Raw genomic sequence first — 25,352 nt, 5'->3', positions numbered from 1 at the left:
AACCACCTATACATTTATTAAAGTAATTTACAGCCTCTTTTTACCTGGACGCCAGAGTCATCCTCTTCCTCTGGTGGTGGGGAAGGAGGGGGAGGAGTAGTAGTAGTAGCAGTAGTAGTAGTAGTAGTTGTTTTGTCCAAATCTGAACCTTCCACACCTTCAGGCTTAACCTTTACAGCTTTCTTCTTTTGTGCACTTCCCTCAGCATCAGACTTATTACTGAAAGGTAAAAAAAGAAAGAAAATCTTATTAAAAAGGTCATGTTTATTCATAAAGGCCATGGTATAAGGCGTTACAATAAAGTGTCCCTGCAGACAATCACTCCTGCCGTTCTGACACCAGCAAGCGCACGACGCTCAGCGAACACGAATGCTATGAAGGTAGCTGAGGAGCGTCGGATGGGTGCCCTGCTGCTGGCCCATCCGGAGTGCAGTTGTGCCTCTCCACATGCCATGTCAGATGGGCAGGAGTCACAATACATCATGGACAGCATTCTGGAAGAAGATCTGGCACAGGTCAGTTATAAAAAGGACAAAATCTGTTAGAAAACTGATACTGCATTGCAGTATCCGACTATATGAGATGGCAAACACTGGCAGCAGACGACAAGGTTCTTGCTGTCAAAAAAAAAAAAAAAAAACGTACCCCCCCCCCCCCCAAACAGAAGACAGTGTGAACAAAGCCTTAAAAAGTTATTTGTGATCTATCACTATTCTAACTTCCTACCTAGCATTTTTCACCCATAGAAAGAAATGAATACGTGCAAAAATGCAGCGAAAAACACAGGTATCAGATTTTGCTGCGTTTTGGTGCCAAAACCTGAGTGTTCAATCAGGCTATTTTTTTTTATGCACTAAACTTTATCAGCATGCACAAGAGACAAATGTAACCTGACAAAAAAGCAGGGGAAAAAAAGCAGCAAACACTCGAGCCGGTTTCCTTTACAACAAAGAGCCAGTTTTGCCTGCGGAAAAAAAAACGCAGCAAAACCGCAATGTGTGAACATAGCGCAAGTCGTGAAAAGGTAACTCAAAAGCCTGATCATATGAATAGCAAGTTGTTTTTCAAAGAAATTAATCGGATGGTCATTCTTTTGGGCATTTTGTGAATGCTTTTTTTCAGGCAGTATATTTGTACCGTGTTAGCCAGTAGATAGAATAATATTTAGATTTGACAGACCTCAGTGGTTGATACCTTTTATTGGCTAACTGAAAAGATGGTAAAAGGTTGCAAGCTTTCGAGACTACTCCGGTCTTTCCATCAGGCATAGATGCCTGATCTATGCCTGATGAAGAGACCGGAGTAGTCTCGAAAGCTTGAAATTTGTTACCATCTTTTCAGTTAGCCAATAAAAGGTATCAACCACTGAGGACTCTCAAATCATCACATAAAACACACACACACACGCACGCACGCACGCGCGCACGATCTGTAAGGGCTCATTAAGACAAACTAATGGCAGCTTGTTCATCGGATGATTGCCAGTATGCTTAAGCTGCATTCACACATTGCAGCTATGGTTGTCGCAGCAAGAAAAAGTGCACTGTTTACTGTAGAACATTGTGACTTTACGGCGGAAACGCGTAGATGCAGGATTACACAAGCCACTAATCGACAATCATTCTAACAACTGCGTGTTAGCGATTAACGACTCCTCCTTTGCCATTAAATGTCCGTCTGATTGGCTATATGAAAGCCGGTTGGCTGTTGTTTTCTAATAGTCTATTTAGAGAGGCCGATCAGAATTCTGTGTGTACAGAAAGATGGTTAATATGATTGTCTTGTGCACATAAAATATTGTTACCGGCAGCACATCATTGTTTACACGGGACGCTGTGCTGCCTGAGGACGAGGATTTCAATGCTGGAATGAAGGATCCAATCACCTGACAAACGAGCGACAAGCTGATAATCAGCAAAAGAGATTGTTCTCGATTATCAGCTCGTCTGAATGGGCAAATAAAGGGGGTTTTCAAAAAGAACAGAAGTTCGATTTAATCAATAGATCTTGGAATAATAACTTTCACAATTGGATGTGTTTAAATAAAATGTTCCTGTGCTGAGATAATCTTATAAATGTGCCCCTGCTGTGTACTGTGTAATGGTGGTGTCTGACCGTGCAGGAACATGGTCTGATCATACCACAGCTCCTGGGTAAGGGGGAAAGGAAAAGAGTAAACAGACATTACAGCATGGGATTGCAAATGATTCTAACATTTAAAAACAGACAGTGAAATGTTTAATCTCACAAAAATAATCAGCTGAGATCCCGTACTGTAATGTACGCCGCCCAGGAGATGTGGTATGATCAGACCATGTTCCTGCACGGTCAGACACAGACATTACACAATACACAGCAGGGGCACATTTATAAGATTATCTCAGCACAGGAACATTTTTTTTAATCACATCCAATTGTGGAAGTTATTATTATTCCAAGATGTATTTAATAAAATTAACTTTTGTTTGTGGAAAAACCCTTTCAAGTTCTAAGATAGATAGAGTAGGAAAAAAACGTATTTAGTTAGCCACAAATTGTGCAAGTTCTCCCACTTAAAAAGATGAGAGAGGCCTGTAATTGACATCGTAGGTAGACCTCAACTAAGAGACAAAATGAGAAAACAAATCCTGAAAATCACATTGTCTGATTTGGAAAGAATTTTTTTTTCAAATTTTGGTGGAAAATAAGTATTTGGTCAATTACAAAAGTTCATCTCAATACTTTGTTATGTATCCTTTGTTGGCAATGACAGAGGTCAAACGTTTTCTGTAAGTCTTCACGAGGTTGGCACACACTGTTGCTGGTATGTTGGCCCTTTCCTCCATGCAGATCTCCTCTAGAGCAGTGATGTTTTGGGGCTGTCGCTGGGCAACACGGACTTTCAACTCCCTCCAAAGGTTTTCTATAGGGTTTAGATCTGGAGACTGGCTAGGCCACTTCAGGAACTTGAAAAGCTTCTTACGAAGCCACTACTTCGTAGCCCTGGCGGTGTGCTTGGGATCATTGTCATGCTGAAAGACCCAGCCACGTTTCATATTCAATGCCCTTGCTGATGGAAGGAGGTTTGCACTCAAAATCTCCCGTGTACATGAGAGAATGATTGGGGCCATGTATCGTATCAGTTGTCCTGGTCCCTTGGCAGAGAAACAGCCCCAAAGCATGATGTTGCCACCCCCATGTTTCACAGTAGGTATGGTGTTCTTTGGATGCAACTCAGCATTCTTTCTCCTTCAAACATGACGAGAAGTGTTTCTACCAAACAGCTCTACTTTGGTTTCATCTGACCATATGACATTCTCCCAATACTCTTCTGGATCATGCAAATGCGCTCTAGCAAACTTCAGACGGGCCTGAACATGTAATGGTTTAAGCAGGGGGACACATCTGGCACAGCAGGATCTGAGTCCCTGGCGGCGTAGTGTGTTACTGATGGTAGCCTGTGTAATGACGGTCCCAGCTCTCTTCAGGTCATTCACTAGGTCCCCCTGTGTGGTTCTGGGATTTTTGCTCACAGTTCGTGAGATAAGATCTCCCCCCGTGGGGTCAAAATTGTGTGGAGCCCCAGATCGAGGGAGATTATCAGTGGTCTTTTGTGTCTTCCATTTTCTAATTATTGCTCCCACAGTTGATTTCTTCACACCAAGCTGCTTGCCTATTGCAGATTCAGTCTTCCCAGCCTGGTGCAGGGCTACATGTTTCTTTCTGGTGTCCTTCGACAGCTCTTTGGTCTTCACCATAGTGGAGTTTGGAGTGTGACTGTTTGAGGTTGCGGACAGGTGTCTTTTATACTGATAACAAGTTCAAACAGGTGCCAGTACTACAGGTAATGAGTGGAGGACAGAGGAACCAGTACTACAGGTAATGAGTGGAGGACAGAGGAGCCTCTTAAAGAAGAAGTTACAGTTCTGTGAGAGCCAGAAATCTTGCTTGTTTGTAATTGACCAAATACTTATTTTCCACCAAATTTTGAAAAAAATTTCTTTCCAAATCAGACAATGTGATTTTCAGGATTTGTTTTCTCATTTTGTCTCTCATAGTTGAGGTCTACCTATGATGTCAATGGGGGAGTGGGAGAAATTGCACAATTGGTGGCTGACTAAATATAGATAGATAGATATGATTATTCTATCTAACAAGCTAAATTAAATTTAAAGGAATAGCAGATTAGCATCTTTTAGGTAATAGCAGAAATCACATTTTACTCTGACAGAGAAAAAAATACAATAAAAAAAAATTCTTACAATGCAGCTGTAAAAGCAGCCGGTACGATATATTATCTAACAAGTGTTCAAGGCTGAAGGTTAAGAATGATAAGAGGTGTGCATTTTTCTGCCATAATCGGGTGATTACAAAGTGCATTATTTTTTTATAGTAAAAATATATATTTAAAATGAAAAAAAAAAATCTGTACTGAAAACCAAACCACTTGTAAGCATTACTCATTTAACTCAATTGAAGGTAAACCCATTTCAGTTCTATGCACAGTGGAAATGACAACCATTATACAAACTCTCATAAAAGCCCGCTATCTCAATCATAACAAAGGCAGGGAAACAGCAAGCGCAGGCACAGTTTATTACCAGACGGCGGAAAAAAAAAATATCTCTCTGGGCCATGAAGTTGTTTTAGGCTAAGTTCACACGGAGTTTTTTTGCAAGAGTTTTTGGAGCAGAAACTTGTCCAATTCTCCAATCAAAACTTGTGGGTTTTGAGCTTCCCATTATTTTTTTGGACAGTTTAGGATTAAGAAATTCGCATTAAAAAAAAAAAAAAATTAGCGAGAAGATAGCCCTATAGTCTCAAAAGTTACCACATCATGATGCCTTCACTTTTTGACTTGTCAGACCCATGCCAAGGTTGCCACAATGAATGGAGCCTATTATATACACACTGTGTAATTATTAGGGGCTGCTGGTGTATACACTGGACAAAGGGAAATTTTTTATTTTAATGCTAAATACCGAGAGCAACATTATCAATATCTACACGCCCAGACTTTCCATTGGAGTTACGCTTTAAAATAAACTTTTCTAGTCCAGTTCACCATCTTCTATAACTGTGCAAAAACCTTGTTCTGTGCTGATGAGATTTAAAAAGACTGAAACAGAAATTACAGATATAAAAAAGGAATCAGGCAACAAGCTGAATGTCTCTTGTATATGGGTACACCCAGGGCTGTGGAGTCAGTAAGCAAAACCTTCAACTTCGACTCCTCAATTCCCACAACACCGACTCCACGACTCAGACTCCCTCATACATGGCTCATGTTTAAGTAATAAATTTACTGTAGCACAGATTCATCTCAGATAAAAGTCTAGACCCTTAGATCAGGAATAGGACAGACATTTATAGGACATTTCATAACTTTCCCAAATTCTTATGAAAAAATATTCCCACAAACTGCATTGAAGTACTGTACTCAATTTATTATATATTTTAGGAGTTGGACTCCACAGCCCTGGGTACACCTGTCCACTTGGATATACTGCCACGCCACATGTACAAATAAGTCGGCACTCTAGTATATGCAATATCCTTCAAATTTCACCATAGAAGAGAAGACTGATGAAGGATATCCCCTACAATGGAGTGCCAATCTTTCTCCTCTTTTTTTTTTTTTTTCCCCCGGCAATCTCAAAGCGCAGAATTTTCATTTACTGCCACCAGTCACCTGATCAGAGGAACATTACCACATACCATATTCAAGTAAAACCAAAAAACTCCTAAACCGCAGATAAGAAATAGCATTACGTTCATGGAGTCATCAGCATGCGTATCTACAGAAGCACAGAATTGGCCAATGGTTTGATTCATATCAGATTACAGCAGGAGAGAAAGGAGGAAAAAGCCTCATGTATAGGACATTTTTTCAGGCCGTGATCAAGATCAGATATGGACCGAAACGTTGGCCAATTTTTTTTTTTTTTTCTTCTGGAGCTACATATGCTGATGACTCACTAAAAGTAACATGCTATATCTCATCTGTAATTTTGCAATGCCTTGGTTTTCCTTCAGTATTGTGTGAGATGATCCCTACCATTGCTGAGAGTGCCAACCATATTGTCTTAATACATCGCCATATACCATCATGGTGGACATTAAAGTCTACGGGTAAAAGGGTCAATTTATGTCGCTAAATACAAAAATGGTGCAGAATATAAAGTAACATGTGCAAAGCAGGAGTTTGTATTAAATGTATGGAGCATCATTTCTCGTCAAGACATGCGGTGAAGGCTGCAGCAGGAGGGGAGAAGCCTGAGAAATATACAACTTGTTGCTTGTATTTGGTATAAAGCCTCTTTCATCCTTATCTGATTACATTCTCTGTGCTCCGCTCCTAGCACAATGAAAGACTATTCTGTTAGGACATGGCACTGCAAGTTCAACCCCCACACCACCACCCTTCTGTATATGCCATGCCATGGAGACCACAGATCTTAAGACTGGGCCACTTCTTGGATTTCAGAAACCTCCGTCTAACCCACAGACACCTTAATCAACATAAAAACCTAATCATCCCCTTAAATGTGTCGGAAGTTTAGGTCTTTATTAGTATAGTATCGGCGATCATCAGTCCAACATCGTATGGACAAATCAGTGATCGCTCCGGATCAACAAGTTTTTATGTACTACATTATCCTATATGGAAGCAGTGCCCCTAGTGGCCATTTAGGTATTAAGACGTCTGCCTGTTCTCAGAGATGAACTTCTCAATTACGTCTCACAGATGAGCGCATCTTTTTTTTTTACGCTAGCAGAAGTTATAAGAGGCTGTAAAGTATTCTAGCTGCACTTCATACTTATGTAAGAGAATACAGGTAGGGAACTTAATTGTGTAAGACCTAGCACACAAGAAAGCAGTGTTCAACTACCAATAAGAAAAGAACAAAAGAAGTAAAGGAAAAATCTTAAAAGTAGTAATTAGACCAGTGGTTGAATGTGCGCGTGACTGTGCATAGCAGAAGAGCAGGGCGGCGGGGCCTGATGGTGCACGGATCCGGCTGGGTCCTGAGTCATGGCCCTATCTGACATGTCTGCATATGTATTGAGTTCCTCTCAGGTGATGACATCAGCGGCTCTTTCATCATCTGTTAATTTATAACAAGCCTGTCTGTTTTTATGAGCGCGACACACCGGGCTTGACCCACATACACACTTTTCCTTTGGGAAATACCTCTGGCTGACTCCCGATTGCGTAATAACTGCTCGCAGTGACACAAGCTTTGTGACCTTCGTTTATTTGGAAAGAAAATTAAGAAAAGAAAAAAAAAAAATTGGCATTTTAAAGTTATTAAAATTTATAAAGGAACCTGTTCCACTGAACATGGCGCCTGAACCCCAAGACAGACGGTTATGAAGCAGACTGAGCCGAGCAGGCCGATGTATAGGTGTATGGGAAAGATTCAGTCATTGAAATCCCTTCTCTTTCTATGCTTAGAGTCCAGTGGGCAGTCCATGTCAGTGACTAGCATCCTGTGTATACAGAGAAACCAGCTAATCACCAAGTAGGACCGCCCATTGGACTCCTAAGCATAGAAGGAGAAGGGATTTCAATCAATAAAATATATTATACTTAATCTTTTTCCACAAACCTATAAATCAATCTCTCCGCCTGTGTCTATTCAGCCACATGCTGCAGGTACCACAGACAGGTCGCCTTAAAATATTTATAAGGAACCTGTCATCTGATTCTTGCTGCACAAACCACAGGAGTGCAGCCAGAGTATTCCAGAGAAAATATGGTTGAAAAGGTCCGGCCATAGATAGAGACTAGACTAGTCCCTACACCACCCTTGGCTGGCTTTTCCCAGTGCTGTTAGAAGTGATTGACAAGTCTCTCCCATTAGAAACCTGTCAATCCCATAGAGAGGCGCGCGTAGAATACAGCAGCAGGATAGCACCAGACTACTCTCTTCTCTGCCTATGGTCCCCAGATGGATCTTTACTAGGGTTGAGCGAGTATGTTCTGTCTGAGTATGCTCGGGCCGAGCTCCGAGTATTTACAGCTGCTCGGTGATATGGTTGAATCGCTCCCGTGTGCATGATTTGTGACTGTTTGACAGTTTTATTACATGTGAGGAATGTCTATTTCTTACACATTCCTCACATGTAATAAAGCTGTCAAACAGTTGCAAATCATGCACACGGGAGCGATTCAACCATATCACCGAGCAGCTGTAAATACTCGGAGCTCGGCCCGAGCATACTCCGCGAAAGGGTTAATAGAACATACTCGGTCAACACTAATCTTTAACAATATTTTTTCTCTGAAATGATGGAGCATTTCAGATAAAAACTAAAAAACAAAACCACCCCTCCTGCCTGCAATCATGCTGCCGGGCAGCGAGTCATTGTGCCCACAGCCGACAGGTTCTCGGCAAGCGCACACACAAATGAGGGAACATTCAGAAGATAGAAGGTTCTGTCTGATTTAGAACTTTGCCACTATCATGCCATATTTTTTTCCGGAAGTACTAAATATTCATCAAATGTTTGTAGTGTCACACAAGCCAAAACTGTGCAAATCCCATCACCTAAAGTTTTGGGTGCCTGGCCACAAAAAAATAAATAAATAAATTCACACTGGCTCCAAAAGTCAACAGCAATTGATCAATCCCTGATAGAGGCAGAAGATTATGTGGGAGAACACCATGTACAGTGCTATGGAACATGTTGGAGCTATTGCACTGAAATAGAGATGGAAAAAAAATGGACCAAATTCCAAAGTTTAGATACAGTCTAGCCTAAGCTCTAGCTTAATTTTACCAAATATTTAAACCTTTTTTTTTTATTGCAAGGAATATTTATACCTATACAAGAACAATTATCTTAGCCTGGATACATATTTCTATACCATTATACGTAAACGTATGATCCTAATTGCTGGACTTTTTTTTTTCCTTTTTTCTCTCGCCCCTTCAACACATTTTCCTCCTTCCCTTTCCGGTTAATAAATATTTTATTTTACTTGCTCATAAAGCAACATCACATCATCGCTGTCCCCATTGGGGCTCACAATCTCCATTCCCTATCAGTATGTCTTTGGAGTGTGGGAGGAAACCGGAGAACCCGTAGGAAACCCACGCAAACAGATCAAAAACTCCTGGCAGATGTGCTCCTGTGATTTTACCCCAGTGCAGCAAAGAGACACTGCTAACCACTGAGCCACTGTGTGCACCATATGCAAAATTATATTTATTGATATACTTTTTGTTTTTTGCATATAATGACCCTTTTTCAGGTTTAATATTTTACGCCTAAATTCTACGGTAAGCAGCCATTAGGTTGGAAGTTGTAGTTGAGCAGCAGCTCTGGTTTCCAGGATCTTGGCGTCTGTGCACACTGCAAGTGTAATGTCTGTAGTCTGTATATGCGTAAGACAGACGGCAGAAAAGTTTCCTATAAAAGGTTAAACTTAAATAAAGCAGTAGGCTTGAGCTCCCGCAGAACACAATCCGTGAGTCCTCCCAACTGTCCTGGTGTTTCTGGTGCACATGGACAGAAGCCTCCCGTAGCATGAGGCTCCATTTCCAGCCTTTATTTCCGCTCTAACTGCCACAAATTATACAACACTACAGCTGAACGCTGGGCCCCTTTCCTTTCATCTGCACGCCAAGAGCAATCACATTACCCTGGTAACCAGTGCTCACGTGACCAGCACCTGCTCTTTTGGCTGGATGCCATTGACTCAAGCCATCTGCTTCCCTCAATCAGCTTTCAAACATTGGCAACACCTGCGCTGCTGCGTTTTGTGGTCCCTTTTATTTATATATTTTTTATTAGTATCCAAGTGAATCAGCGCAAAAGGGGAGGAAAAAAAACAAAAACCAACAAGCAAACAAAATAAAAGTACAAAGTCTGAAGAAAGAAGGAAGGAAGGAAAAACAAAAACTAACTCGTTACCTCCCAGGATCAATCCTGAGACCGGCAGGAGCTGAAAGGGTCAAACGTAAAACGCTGGTGGCTGTACAGTGGCCAGTACTTAAAAGGTTAAACTTGCCCGTCCCCACGAGCCAGCTCCCCCCTCCTTTGAGTGACTACTGAAGAGGACCAGAGGCAACTTTCAGGCTTTAACTCCCTCCCAAACATACAAAGCAGTAAAGAGGAAAATCAAAGCTTTCCCTATAAATATTCATGAACGGCGTTCTTAATTTTATAAAACAGTTCATCTGTAAACAGGAGAATCGCTGCTTATGTGGAGGGCAGACCACGAGACCGGATTAGATTATTTAGGGTCGCTTTTTTATCTACCGACACACAAACACGAAAACACTGCCAATATTAATAAAGTTATCATGTCAAATCCATTACAAAAATCATTTGTGAACTTTCAATTGCATAAACAGCAACTCCCTAATATTAGCCGGCTGTCTGAGCCGTTCCTTTTAAAGGGCACCAGTACAGTCTGTCAATTTCTAATTGACTAAGCAAGTGGGAGGAGAGCAGATGCCAAGATGTCTTTCATACAGCGCAAAGTGAGGGATTCCTGCTCTTCATTCCTTAGTTAGCACACTGACCGAAGCATCAGCAGCATGGAGGACAACAATCAGCAGCACTGAGCTGTGCAGATGTGAATCCAGCTCTGGCAGGAGGTAAACTGGTAAGAAAACTCTGCAGCACAAACTTTCTGTTTCTCCCTCTGCACTTTCTCCACACGGTACAATAGGATAGGTATTTTGACACCTCACTATGCTGGTAGTCCATCTTGTTATTAAGCAAGATTGAGTCGAGTTGTTTTTATAAAACTGATGGGGAGTTCAGGAAGTAGGAGAAATGGGTCATAAGTGGAGAAAGAAACAGATTTCTCTTCGAAGATACATTACAAAGTTTCTTACATCTGCTTGCACTATTAATTTATCTGAAAAGTTTAAAAGGTACAGCTGCCACGGGAAAAACCTATATGGGATCTCGTGACTTACGATTAGCTCTAAAGTTTCCAAAATGGGTCGGCATTTCAGTGATTATTGTATTGAAGAGTTTTCAGTAGGCTCATTATCAGCCGAAACAGGATTACAATGACAGGTAACTGGAGTTGGGCGGGTCAATTTGTGAAAATTCTGGTCCATGGCAAGGTCAGTAGCTTGTGGTGACTGGACGGGAGGCTGGGATCCCCAGCGTGGTTTCTGATTAGCAGAGCTGGTGTGACATCTGTGCATAATGCCGCAATGATCATGTCGTGCCAGCACGGCTAATCGAAAGCAGCCTCGGGGATCTCGGGAGGTAAGAGTCACGAGTTGCCATCTTGGGACTAGAGACTACTGACCAATGGACCGGAGTCATGCAAATCAATCCACCTAACCTCATAGATAAACTTTATACTCCGCTGATAACAGGACCCACCATTCACAATAGGGGCTGTCACACCTGACACCGCTCCCCCTCCCGTCACAATGACCCTCTTGCACTCAGAGGCTTTGATGCTAAATATAATGTCAGAGTCTGTTGATTGCTGCTAATGTACATGTGGATTTCCTGAAACGGGAAGTTAGTCTAAAAAAAGCCCAATGGCCAGGGTAAAGATAGCAAGATTTCTCATTTTAAATTTTTAATAAACTAAGGTATGGATTTTGATATGAAAAAAAAATTGCCAAAAGCTTAAGTTACATTTAAAGGGGTTATCTGGGGCATTGGTTATTTTTCCCTATGGGGTGAAGAACCTACAGACAGGTAGTTTCCATCTACCGCTTGTTCTGCCCAGCGCTGATCTCTGCCAACTCAGGTCACAGACGATTCTGCAGCTTCCGGTGACATCAAGTCGACAGAGCAGCTTCTCTCCGGCTATATTGTCATGGTGTCACTTCTGATTAACTGACTAACAGCCAGCTCCCCGCAGCCTCACTGTGGGGATCCCGCTACCTATCAGCATGAGGTCAGCTGTGGCACCCCGACAACAGAGCAGACCAGTGAAGGAATTACTGCTCTATTGACGTGAGGTGAAATGAAGCAGGAGAGGAGCGGCAGAGATCATCACCGGCCAGAACAGGCAGGTAGTTGGCAACTTGGTGCAAGTACTTAGCCCCATACAAAAAAAATAAGCAGAGTCCTGATTTAATCAATAGATCACTTTCTGATAACTCCTTCCCTTTAAATCACAGCTTGCCAATAACTTTACATGCAATGAAAAACGTAAGAAATGTATTGTTATACGCAATCCCCTGCAGTGTCAGTAATGATCGTGACGAAACTACAGCTGCCATTAGACACCACTAGGGGGAGCTTATCTATTGCGCTGAACAATAGCCACATGTGATTAGCTCTATGCCTCCCCTAGTGGTGATTGCAGGTAGCCAGCAATCCGTAACTCAGTTTAATGTGTAAGTGAGAGTTAGGGCGTGCTAATTAAAAGAATAAACACATTAAGAAACAAATACGCACAAAACTTTGGCTCCAAAAACAAATAGTTACAGATAAAGCCTTGGGTACAAGGTGTAAGGGAACATACAAGAAGTCACCTAATGTGTGCAGACAGGATGATGTCAGGATGTGTAGAGGAGGGGAGGCACTGCCCAATTCTACATCTTTGTACATGCATTGAAACCTCCGTAACCCACACTTAAAGAGGACCTTTCACCAGGTCAAGAGTTGCCAGTTTTTCCTCTAGTTTCCCCCCCCTCTTTATAAATCCGCCATACAGTTCCAGAGATATGGGTCTTCTAATTTAGTGCAAATTTTTCTTGCCTTTACCAAAGAGGTGTGGCTCATAGGATTTTTCTTGGGGGGGGGAGGGGGAGGGGGTCTTTAGGATGCTCTGCATAATTACTCTGAGACACATCCCCCTTGGTAAAGACCACACAAAGTAGCACTACATAAAACCCTTCATATCTCTGGTTCGTATATGGTGGATTTAAACATTTTTTTTTAGAGGAGCAGAGGGAATAAAATAGGAGCAAAAACTGCCCCCATATCACCTGGTAAAAGGTTCTCCACATTAAAAATACTTAAGAAGAAAGCATTGTCCTTGAGAGTTACACGGTCTGATTATAAAACACTTCTTGTGATTGGTACTGTTACACTTATTGCGCCAGCAGCCGTCTCGTTGGCCTGGCCATATATAACGGTGAAGACTTCTCATCCTCCAACCCTGCACGCAGGATCTTACCTGGATGAGCGATGGCTGATAGGGGACATAACTCACTCCAAGGCTGATCAGACAAGTCATCCAAAGTGATGACATGAGGTGATGAGAGCCACAATGACATTGCTCTATAGGATATTATGGGAACAGCTCCATCCATGAGCAAATTAGAGGGCCGCCAGCAGTGAACAACCTTTCAAAATCACCAAGGGGTGCATTTATCAAACTAAAATACATTACAATTCTGGTATAATTTTCAGCCAAAAAAATAAATCTAAATCTTATGACCTGTACTATATTTATTATGCATGTTAGACACTTTCTGTGCCTTGTTTGACATGAGGCGTGACCTCACTGAAAAGGGACATGGCCTAATGTGCAGCGCCATGAGCCAAAACATTGCCATACATTTCTGGAAAGAAGCAAGCCAACTAATAGGTCTTTTCATATTAAACTAGACATCAGAGATGAGCAAATAGTTTGCGGTAATTTGGATACAAATTTACCCAAAAAATCTTATGGTGAATCGATCACCATCTGGACTAGCCGTCCATCATTTTTATAGCTTCTAAAGTCCGGGAATGGGTATAAAAAAATAAAATAAAAAAAAGTCTTATGTTTTTCCACGCCATCCCCATCACCCAGACCGCTGATCAACTTCTTGCTCGCCTTCTCCTTCAGACTACTTTTGGGTCTTCTCTCTTCTGGCACCGCTGCTGGTTAAGCCCTATGCAGCAACATAGCCGCAAGGAGTCAGGTCGTAAGTGATCGCATGCAGCATGGTATCACTGCCAATTGTCTGTGTCACGCCATTGCGGTGCCAGGATAGTAGAGACCCCAAATTGACTGGAAGGAGAAAGCAGCAAAAGAAGAGCCACCAGGAGGACCAGACAGTGGCAGGACAGTTATGGTGAGGGCCGAGGAAAGGAGAGTATAGCTTTGACTTTCACCAAATTTATTCAATGCAAAAAAAAAAAAACCACCTAACCTTCTTCCCTTGAGCCCTTCCCCAAATTAAGCAAATCTGCCAAAATCAAAATTTCAAGAGATTCACTCAACTCTACCAAACAGTCTAAAGATGCAGACCATTTATCTAACAGAAATCTAGAGCGCATCAAGACTCTCTAGTCTAAAGTGTCTGCGGCCTAAGAATTATATAATATTAGTGTTCATAAATCTGCTCTATAGTAAGACAATATCTGTCAATAAAAGCTTAAAACGTTATAGAAACATGTGACAAAAAAAAGATCTAAAAGCACTGAAGCAACAAACATTGTGAAAATCAAAATTTGTGTCAGTCCCAAAACTTGTGGCCACATCTGTATATATGGGGAACTTTTCCCAGGAAGACAACTGCAGATGGTCAGAGCCTGAAACATGCGAGTTAGAGAATGGGAGCAACTTCCACCAAAATTTGAAGCCTCATTTTCGTTATCCTATTTTGCCAATCACTGGTTACCACTAGGAATTGTGCCAGGGACAGGAAATAGGAATGTGCGCCTGTGCAACCCCCATAAGAGGAGATCACCTCTGTACTTCAGAGTAATGATCTTTCAGTTACCGAGAAATTTAATGTAGAAAATCACGTCCCCAATTTCCCAAAAAAATTAGGAAGTAACGAATTGTCTATTTTCATTCTTCTTCTTGTTAACTCAACCCGCTTATGAGAGATCTCTCCATCTTTATCTCTCTGAACGGCATCCATGACCGTAGAAATACATGGCTTGATGGTTCTCTCTCGAGCAGGACATGCAATATGCAGACAATTAGTAAAAGGCTTTGCCACAAAACCTGAAAACTGTAAAATTCTCAGAAAGCATTGTAAATTCTAACACTAATCTGACGTATATTTTAATCCTAATGAAAACAATGTTTCAGAGCCGATTTGGATTAGGTACATCAGACTGTGCCTCCATCTGGAAATTATATACTTCCCAACACTGGCCGCAGCTTGAAAGGCAGGTTCAGATGTTCCGAGTGGTTGTAAAACATTTTTGAAATGTGAACACAAAAATTAGACTTTATTCGTACATCCTAATGCCATACTGGCAACTACTAGTCTCAGCTAAACAGAAGTTATATCCAATACATTGTGCAAAAGTCACAGTACACTACAGCCTCAGTAAATAAAACATGTTCTGATCAGATGTTTCGCACTAGTTTAGAATTAAAGGGGTTATCCTATAAAGTTTCATTGTATAGGAAATGCTATATAATATATCTGTAGCGGGAGTGTGTGTGAAGGGAACTGGCTGTCAGCTCATTTCAGTAGCTAAGCCAGCCCCCTTCAGTTTCTACAATAGACGTGAGAACAGGGGGTGGTGATGGCATGAAACAGACAGCCCGCTAAAGGATGTCAGTAGCCATGTGCCAACACAGAAGGGAAAGGGAAGGGCAGAGGCCATTTTTTCCTCGCTCTCTTTGGAGCAAACCCAGAAATGGCAGTGGGTCCAACAGGGGAACAGATATCAGGACATTTTGGCGTATTTCAACAATATAAGATTTATAGAACATTTTACACAATCTAACATTTTTGTGCAGCTACAAAACATAATACTACATACATTTTTAAATGCACTGCATTATTTGTTTTGTACTAGAGGCAAGCAGAAAGATTTGCAGGACCTTGGTCTAATGGCCACAGTGGTAGTCATTTGCCGCCTGACTGGCGTGGCATCCAAAAGGTGCCTCTTATGATTAGTAGAATCCAAGAAGTTATTACGTGATGCGCACACATGATGCTGAGGGGGCTTTCTAATAAAAAGAGGAGCCTGGGGATGGAAGAGAGAAGAGGACGAGAACTCTATAGCGCCACCTATTGGAAGCAGCAATCCTACAAGTCACTATTGACCCTTTAACGAGTCTTGCAATATGACTTAAGATAAAAGCCAAATCAGAATCTCAGTTTGCTGACACAGTGTTTTGGGGTATTGCCCCTCATCAGTGCAAAGTTTGAGATCTGATTTGGCTGGGTGAGAGGCTCTGCACTGAGGCCTAATGGGTATTCCAAAACCAGATTACAATGTAGTTTCAGGGGACTGAAAGCAAGTTATCAGAGCAAGCATTGTGCAGCAAAAGTATAGAGATTTCAGCTCCGACTCCTGTGGAAATGGGAATACAGCTGTGAACCTTAGTACAGACTGTAAATGACTGGTACATGTAGACTATAAAATGTCTTTGAAAGGTGAATGGATACTTGTCAACCAACAATGGGACTTCTACAGGAGAAACGAGCACCATAAGATCTACATCGGCAACATGACAGCACAAAAATAGAGAAAAGGGCATCCAGCAAGGGAAGATTTCCGGCAGCCACAAGTGCTTTGGACTACACGTACACTGAATTATTACAGCATACCCACTTCCACTTTGTAATGTGCCAATACAAGAGGCTGGAAATGTGTAAACGATCACTTTATTTCCTTTTCTTTCTGCCAAAGCTAGTTTAAATTCACAAACAAATACGAGGAGAATGTTTGTAGGTCTTTATTACCAATTACTAAAAGCATTAACTGACCTTATATACAACCCAACATTATCTTACCAATTCAGTATATGGCAACACCTTAAAATAAAGCCACGGCTTGTGCTTACCTTGCCTTCTTGCTGGTCTTTGCTTTTGGTGTAGTTGACTTCACCTTTTTCTCTTTTGGCTCTTTGGGAGTTTTGGGCTGTTTAGGAGCCTTGGGTTCCTTTGGCTCTTTCTTTGCTTTAGGCTCCTTTGGCTCCTTGGGTTCTTTTTTAACCTTGGGCTTTTTCTTTTTCTTCCCATCCGGTGCTCCCTCAATTAAGAACTCTAAGTTTTCTCCTGGGAAACCTTCCTGACCGAAAACTTTGCTGCCATCCGCAGTAATGTGGTTGTTTTTTTTCTTCCTTTTCTTCTGCGGAGGCTGAGACTGCATTGACGGCAAAAAGTCTTCCGTGGTCATTAAAGGAGCATTGGGGCCACCAATTCGAGTCATATCCGGCACAGAGTTATCAAGAAAAGGTTCCGATGGGGAATGCTGAAACAAAAAGCATAAATGTTTGGTATGGGAGTAATCGAGCTAGGACATCACATAGTGTCTATTTCACAAGGAGTAGAAACATTAATTTACCGGCTACCAAGCAGCAGTATATATGTGGTATATGATACAATATAATGAACCCCCACAAGTCCACAAGCCACTTCTATTACAGACATTGTGGAAATGCTCCATGGGTCCAGATGGTCAAAGCCACGGGTGTCAGTGTAACAGAGGAAGGTGACATTATAAATTAGGATTATTGTGGTTCAGACAGCACAGCTGTATTCACATGAAGTGTTCTTGACCAAGCACTGGTTTACAGTTTGTAATTTGCAGGACCGCATTATATTGTTGGATGTATTTGGAGTTGTCCGCTTTCCTTTTGAGAAAGCAGTGGACCAGCAGCGCAGGAGCAATAATATGGGGTATTGTGCCATACAACAAGAGTGTATATACTGGGAAGCGAGAGGGTGGGTGTAGATCAGGCACCAAAACACTACAATAAAGGCAAAAATGTCCAAAAGACGAAAAACACATTTTCTTGATATCAAAACAAACACGAGAATAAATATAAAAAAATAAATAAAAAAAATGGACAAAAAAAAAAAGGTTAGGGGACACCTTTTGAGGCAAAGCACAATCACTATATCATAATAAACAGGGTAGAAAAGACTGAGTACCAAAACAGCAAAATTACATGCAGAAGATTAACTATAATAAAGCAGGGGTTACCCAAGGCACAGCTAAACAATTATACAATTTAGCTCAAGTATAAAATACAACAAAGTGCCTATAATAATGTAAACCCTAATGGAGTGTTGAAGAAAACAGGTTATAATATAAATGTCTAATCAAGATAAATCATTCATACGAAGCACAGGATATACAACCCATAATATAGACTGAAGGGAAGGAGAGTCACGGACTCCGCGCGTTATGCCACAACAGTGTAGTTGACTTTACCCCTGAGGAAGCTACACTGTTGTGTGTGTTTTTAAATTTTTTTTCTCTTGTTTGTTTTTTGTCATCAATAAAGTTTGTTTGCATTTTTTTTTTACATTTTTGCCTTTATTTTGGGTATTTGGTGCCTCTTTTTTCTACCCAATTTTCCTTTTAATCGCTTTGGAATAGTTATTTTTTTACCTGGATGTACGGCTGGAAGATTTGCCTATTGATTCACAACAAATGTAGCAGCATCTAAATTGGACCCACTAAACGAAAGTCAATGAAGACGGCAGGCTGCCATATGCGTTTTTTTTCCCTGCCCAATGAAAAGTATAAGTGCAAATTAAACAAAAATGGGACCCTAACAGGAAAGAACTAAGAACATGTGCGCTATTAAAGGAGCCAATAATTGGGCATGCTTGTTCCCAACTATCAGGGAATCTAAACAGGACGGGAATCACCAAAGGAACACGCAAAATGCTCATTTGTCAGATGCAATTATAGATATAGGCAGCACATTATCCTGTGTATACAGGATATGTGCTGCCGAGAACAATGTTATACTTGGCACAAAATAAAATATTTTATCCACATAAAAGTGCACTGGGATCATCTATTCAGGCTATAACACAACTGCCGATTAACCCGTACCTACACATACAAACCCAGCATTAGGCTCGTTTTACAAGTGCACTGCACTTAACGGACGCTGACCAATAATAAAGCAAGTCCATCACAAAACGCTTCACGTGCTGCAATTATTGGTAGAGGTGGAAAGGAACAATCATTCCTAGGTTTGTTGATTCTGTACAATTTTCATTTAGGTCTGCAGCACATCTCCAGTTTACACAGGGGAAGATGTGCTGCCAACCAAAGATTATACTTCGGTCTGCATAAAAGATGTGATCAATGATAAAAGAATTTTATTGTTTGATTGTTGGGTAACAATCTGGAACAACATTTTAATGAAATAAGCATATGAAGACCTCCATTCACGAGACGAATCCAGGCAGAGGAATGATTGTTTGTCGGCAGGTAGTGTTGGATTTCTTCGGCCGACGAAACAGCCAGTGCTTATGATTAGCGGTGTTAAAAGGATCGGATGCCGCACACAGCACGCAGAGAGTATGGCAGAGGTTTAATTCAAGATTTGGTTTCTCCACCCTGGGAGTGTAAATTTAAGTAACAACAATAAAACAGTAAAATCGGACAATAAATGATTGTGGTTTAACTATAACACGGAAAGGATGAACATTACCTATACGATGGACTACTTGCTAGAGATGGGGTGCACCTTACGAAGACTGGAAAACATGTATTTGGAAGTCGCCTTGCTACACTCATCAGAAGAGCTTTAAACTAGAACATTGTGGGAAGGGAAGCAAAAGGCCAGAAAAAGCCATACAGCTGACAAATACTACTGAGATCTCTGCTACTGGAAGTGGAAAGGAAGAACAAAGACAAAACAATTTAAATAATAAAAATATGGGAGGAAGAGAAACCAATCACAAACTAAAAATGTTTTTATACAAATGCACAAAGCATGGGCAACAAACAAGGAGAATTGGAACTACTAATGCAGGAAAAGGAATATGATGTCATTGGAATCACTGAAACTTGGTGGGACGATACACATGATTGGAATAAAAGGCTAAAAGGATACAACTTATTTGCAAGAAACAGACTTGATAAACGAGGAGGAGGTGTCGCATTGTATGTTAGAAAAGCGTATATCTGCACAGAGATTGAAGCTTCAGAGACTGGGAGTTCTGTGGAAACTGTTTGGGTAAGAATACAAGGAGAGAACAACGGAAAGGACACCATTGTAGGCATTTACTACAGGCCACCTGGGCAAGCTGAAGATATGGATGAACTCTTTATGCATCAAATGACCAAGTTCTCCAAAAAATATGACGTAGTGGTCATGGGAGATTTCAACTATCCAGACATTTGTTGGGAATCTCTCTCAAGTAAAACTAACAGGTCAAGCAAATTCTTATCCTCTCTTGCTGACAACTTTATCTTCCAAAAGGTAGGGGAGAAAACAAGGGGATCTGCTACTTTGGATCTAATCCTTATAAACAGGGAGGAAATGGTTGAGGAGGTAAAGGTGGCTGGGACCCTAGGAGGCAGCGATCATGCTATTATAGCATTTTGGATAACTAGAGGAGGAAGACAAGTGAAGACTCAGACTTCAAGGTTAGATTTTAGAAAGGCAGATTTTAAGAGACTCAGAAAGAGAATAGGAGGGATCCAATGGCTGGATGTCCTTAAGGACAAAAATGTCCAGGAAGGATGGGAAATTTTTAAAAATGAGATTCTCAAAGCACAATCGTTAACAATCCCGAAAAGTAGGAAGAATGGGAAGCATTTAAGGAAACCAGGATGGATGAACACAGAACTTAAACACATGCTACAAAGAAAGAAAGAAATGTTTATTAAATGGAAAGAGGGAGGCATATCTAAAGAAGATTATAATGCAGTCTGCAGATCCTGCAGGGCACGTATCAGGTTAGCTAAAGCTGACAATGAATTAAGGCTTGCAAGAGATGTCAAAAGCAATAAAAAAGGATTTTGGGGGTATGTCAAAAGTAAAAGAAAAGTCAAAGATGCTATAGGATTTTTACAGGATGAAAATGGAGAAATGGTAAGAGAGGATGTTGAGAAGGCTGAACTTTTTAATTCCTATTTTGCATCTGTTTTCTCTCAGAAAGAAAATGTAACATCAACTGATCTTCACTGTCCTTTTAAAGGAATAGAGGAATCCAAGTTATCTGTAAACAGAAAGATTGTGAGGGAATATTTAGCTAACATAAATGAGTTCAAGTCTCCAGGTCCAGATGAATTACACCCCAGAGTACTGAAGGAGATCGTAGAAGAAATTTTAGAACCACTCTCCATAATCTTTGAAAATTCTTGGAGAACAGGAGAAGTCCCAGAAGACTGGAGAAGAGCAAATGTTGTTCCTATCTTCAAAAAGGGGAAGAAGGTGGACCCAGGGAACTATAGGCCGGTGAGTCTGACTTCTATACCAGGAAAGATATTTGAACAAATTATTAAACAACATGTATGTAAGTACATGGATAAGAATGAAGTGATTAACCAGAGTCAGCATGGGTTTGTAACTAACAAGTCATGTCAGACTAACTTAATTTCCTTCTATGACAGAATCACTGACTGGGTGGATCAGGGAAATGCTGTAGATATAGTATATCTTGACTTCAGCAAAGCATTTGACAAAGTATCTCACACCATCCTTATTGAAAAAATGACCAAGTATGCAATGGACCAGGCAACTGTTAGGTGGATTCATAACTGGCTTAGTGATCGGACTCAAAGGGTGGTTGTAAATGGCTTCACATCCAGCTGGATGAATGTCTCAAGTGGGGTACCACAGGGCTCCGTCCTGGGACCTGTATTGTTCAACATCTTTATCAATGATTTAGATGAAGGAATTGAGGGTAAACTGATTAAATTTGCTGATGACACAAAGCTAGGAGGGATAGCTAATACTAGAGAAGAGAGAGAGAGGATTCAAAAAGACCTAAATAAACTGGAGCAGTGGGCAGCAACCAACAGAATGGTTTTTAACAGGGAAAAATGCAAAGTACTACATCTGGGCAATAAAAATGAAAAAAGCATATACAGAATGGGAGGAATAGAGCTAAGCAACAGTACATGTGAAAAAGACTTAGATATACTAATAGATCATAGACTGAACATGAGTCAACAGTGTGATGCAGCAGCAAAAAAGGCAAATACAATTCTGGGATGTATTAACAGAAGCATACAGTCTAGATCACGTGAAGTCATTATCGGTCTTTACTCCTCTTTGGTCAGACCTCATCTGGAATACTGTGTACAGTTTTGGGCACCACATTTTAAAAAAGACATAGACAAACTGGAGCAAGTTCAGAGAAGAGCGACCAGAATGGTGACTGGTCTGCAAACCATGTCCTATGAGGAACGGTTGCAGAATTTGGGAATGTTTAGCTTGCAAAAAAGAAGACTGAGAGGAGACTTAATAGCTGTCTACAAATATGTCAAGGGCTGTCACATTGTAGAAGGATCATCTTTATTCTCATTTGCACAAGGAAAGACTAGAAGCAATGGGATGAAACTAAATGGGAGGAGACACAGATTAGATATTAGAAAAAACTTTTTGACAGTTTGGGTGATTAATGAGTGGAACAGGCTGCCACGAGAGGTGGTGAGTTCCCCTTCAATGGACGTCTTCAAACAGAGGCTGGACAGACATCTGTCTGAGATGATCTAGTGAATCCTGCTTTGAGCAGGGGGTTGGACCAGATGACCCAGGAGGTCCCTTCCAACTCTACCATTCTATGATTCTATGATTCTTAACAATAAGGCGCAGTCCCAAAAGTTCAGGCTGAATAAGAGAAGGTAGATTACTGGAGGCTTGCATTTATCTGTCCTTTAGCGATAACCATGTCCGTCTTCAGACACTCACTCCGGAGGGTGTCGTTCTTCTGGCGGCAGTGGGCGGTCTCGGGTCTCACCCACTGGGCCCCCAGTCCTATTGACCACACGACAGCGGTCATGACTCCTTTAAGAGCCGTAGCAAGCTTCTCCGGCGTACAACAAACTGCGTTAGGATCACTAATCCCGGGTGCGTCCTCATCCGTAGGTCACCGTCAGATGTCTGGAAAACTGTGGTGATGCAGGTAACTGAACGATCACTTTCTGTAGGCCCGGTACAGACCGCACGCCCCTTGTTTTGCGGCAAGCTGTGTCACCCGTTCGTCCGTCACCGCAGACAGGTCAGCACGTCTATTTCACCGAGGACAGGGCAGCACGTCTCTCTCTCGTTGTCGGCAGGTCAGACTGTTTCTCCCCAACTGCCGGTCTGCTCTCAACAAACCAACTGTCTCTTTCGCGCGAGCCCAGACACCTGACTTCCTCTCTTCCGTCCCGCTCCTCTGTCCCCCAGCACTGTCCAGGAAGTCCCCCGTGCACTCTTAATCCCGTCCCCTGGCAACACTGGGCAGGATCCTGGCAGTTCTGGCGCCAGAGCTAGGCACCTGTCCCTAGGCAAGTCTTCCTTCTTACACTCCCGCTCCCTTTGAGCTCGCCATTCCACGGGCAAGAGTTTTTTCACCAGGCGCTCACACTCTGACCTCTTGGATGATACGTTGCCAGATGAACTGATCCTGATTGTAGTGGATAGGCGGCACACCAGCCGTGGATCGTTCGGACCGGCGTAACGCAGTTGCAGCGCAGGGTACTTTATAGTCGCTGGGGTTCCCAACTTCGCCCGGCCCAGCCTGACGGAGCGGTGGGCCCTCCTCTCTCGTGTGGGAAGCTGTGGGTGATGGGAGACTGGGGATTGCAGCCACTATCCTCTCTTCCTCCTCATCATCGTAGACGGGCGCACTGGGTGTGGGATCTCTCGTCCTTGTGCAGAGTTCTTCCTTCTTTTCCTCATCGCTAGACAAACAGGGCCGTAACATGCTTCGATGAACGATTTTAGTTGGAGCCGCTTCTTCCCCCTCAGGCTGAACCTCATACACCGGTCCTTCAGGACTAACTCTCCGTTTCACTCGATACGGGGTCGACTCCCACCGTCTACTCAGCTTGCCCCGGCGGTCTCTTGTCCCGTACCAACACCCGTTCTCCCGCCTTAAGGGAAGTCCCCCAAAGAGGTGGCGTTTCATGGTGCCTATGTTCCTTAAACTTCTGCTGCACCAACCTCCGAAAAGTCTGCAACCGGTGCCGATGATCCCGGACCCAGGTAGATGGGCCCGTCCGGGGCCAGTCCTCCACGGGATCTAGTTAGAGCTCGGTGATCTCCCTACCCTTTTGTAGGGGGTGAACCCTGTGGCACTATGTACCCGGTTATTATAGACCCACACCAGCTCGGCCACAAACTCCGGCCAGCGTACCTTCCGATCTTCTTTCAAGGTTCGAAGCATCTGGATCAAAGCTCTGTTGAAGCGTTCACAGGACCCATTCCCTTGATGGTAAGGGGTGGTCCTAGACTTCTCGATCTTGTATAGCCGGTGCAGCTCCTCCATCACCCGTCCTTGGAAACAAGCTCCTTGATCGGAGTGAATTCTCTTCGGACAGCCATAGTCCCTGATGAAGTCCAGACAGATAGCCTGGGCAGCAAATTCAGCTGTCTAATCCCTGGTCGGAGTTACCACCGCGAATTTCATGAAGTGGTCGGTCATGACCAGGCAATGTCCATACACGAGATGCGCCGGCCTGATGGTCAGGTAGTCGATCATCAACACCTCTAAGGGCGCAGCAGTCACAATGGTCTGGACGGGGGCCCGCTGCTCTGGGGTTTTCACCAACTCACAACTCTGGCACTTCTGGCAGACGTTCTCCACTGCAACTCTTAGATGGGGGTGGTACACTAGCCTCTGCAGCCACTGGAAGGTCTTTTCGGGTCCAAAGTGTGCTCCCCGCTTGTGTACTTCCTTGGCCAGTGTCCCGATCACACTCTCTGGAACCACTACTTGCCAAGTGGGGCCGAACTCCCGTACCAACTGGACCAGTCTGTACAACAAGCCGTCCTGCAGGCTCAGCCTCTCCCACTGCCGCAGCATCTTCAGCCCCGCTGGCGTCAAGGTCCCCCTTTCTTCGCGGTTAGGGACTTGTTTCAAAGCCATCCACTGTCGCAACCGCGCAATCTCTCCATCCATTTGCTTTATCCATACCCACTCGTCCCTGTGCCGCCCCAACACGAGTCCTTTTTTCACTTCCCCGATCTGTCCCTCCGGAAGCTGGGCACCTCTTCGGCCTCCAGTTCTTAGTCTCGGTCACAGTCGGGGTGCTCATGGGTCACCCAGGAGAGGGCATCAGCATGCGTGTTTTCAGCCCTAGGCCAGTAGGTGATCTTATACCGTACCGAGCCATGCCAGCCACCCATCGTTGTTCCAGGGCTCCCAACTTCGCGTTCTCCAGATGAGCCAACGAGTTGTTGTCTGTCTTCACCAACACTTCAGACCCCGACAAGTACTCCGCAAACATTCTGTCATTGCCAACACTAGGGCCAACAATTCCAGTTTAAAGGAGCAGTAATTGTCTGGGTTCTTCTCAGAGTCTTGGAGGGAGCGACTCGCATATGCCATCACCCGCTCTCTCCCCTCCTGCTCCTGCGACAGCACGGCCCCTAGACCAAGGAGACTTCCATCGGTGTGAAGAACGAAGGGCTGAGAAAAGTCCACGTAGGCCAGTATGGGAGCTTCCGTCAGGGCCATCTTCAACGCCCTGAAGGCCTCCTCCTGTTCTCTTCCCCATTTCACTGTTCCGATTTTTCTAGCCCGCAGGTATCCCTTGAAAGAGCTCCAGTAGCGGAT

General features: G+C 42.8%; 1 protein-coding gene across 2 annotated transcripts in view; it reads right to left on the bottom strand.

Moving 5' to 3' along the window:
* The window catches only part of CHD7 (chromodomain helicase DNA binding protein 7), a 136,492-nt gene that overhangs the window by 45,294 nt on the left and 65,846 nt on the right, over positions 1-25,352 (bottom strand). For both annotated transcript variants that reach the window (XM_073679339.1, XM_073679340.1), the window contains 2 exons: positions 16,670-17,079; positions 45-219 (listed from right to left, as the gene is read on the bottom strand). In XM_073679339.1, coding sequence (XP_073535440.1) covers positions 45-219; positions 16,670-17,079 — 585 coding nt within the window. The remainder of the gene's footprint in view (positions 1-44; positions 220-16,669; positions 17,080-25,352) is intronic.

The sequence above is a fragment of the Phyllobates terribilis genome, unplaced genomic scaffold (genome assembly GCF_046119375.1).
Source record: "Phyllobates terribilis strain yellow unplaced genomic scaffold, ASM4611937v1 Scaffold_4__5_contigs__length_816908805, whole genome shotgun sequence".
NCBI lineage: Eukaryota > Metazoa > Chordata > Amphibia > Anura > Dendrobatidae > Phyllobates > Phyllobates terribilis.
This window is presented reverse-complemented; position numbering and strand designations above follow the sequence as displayed.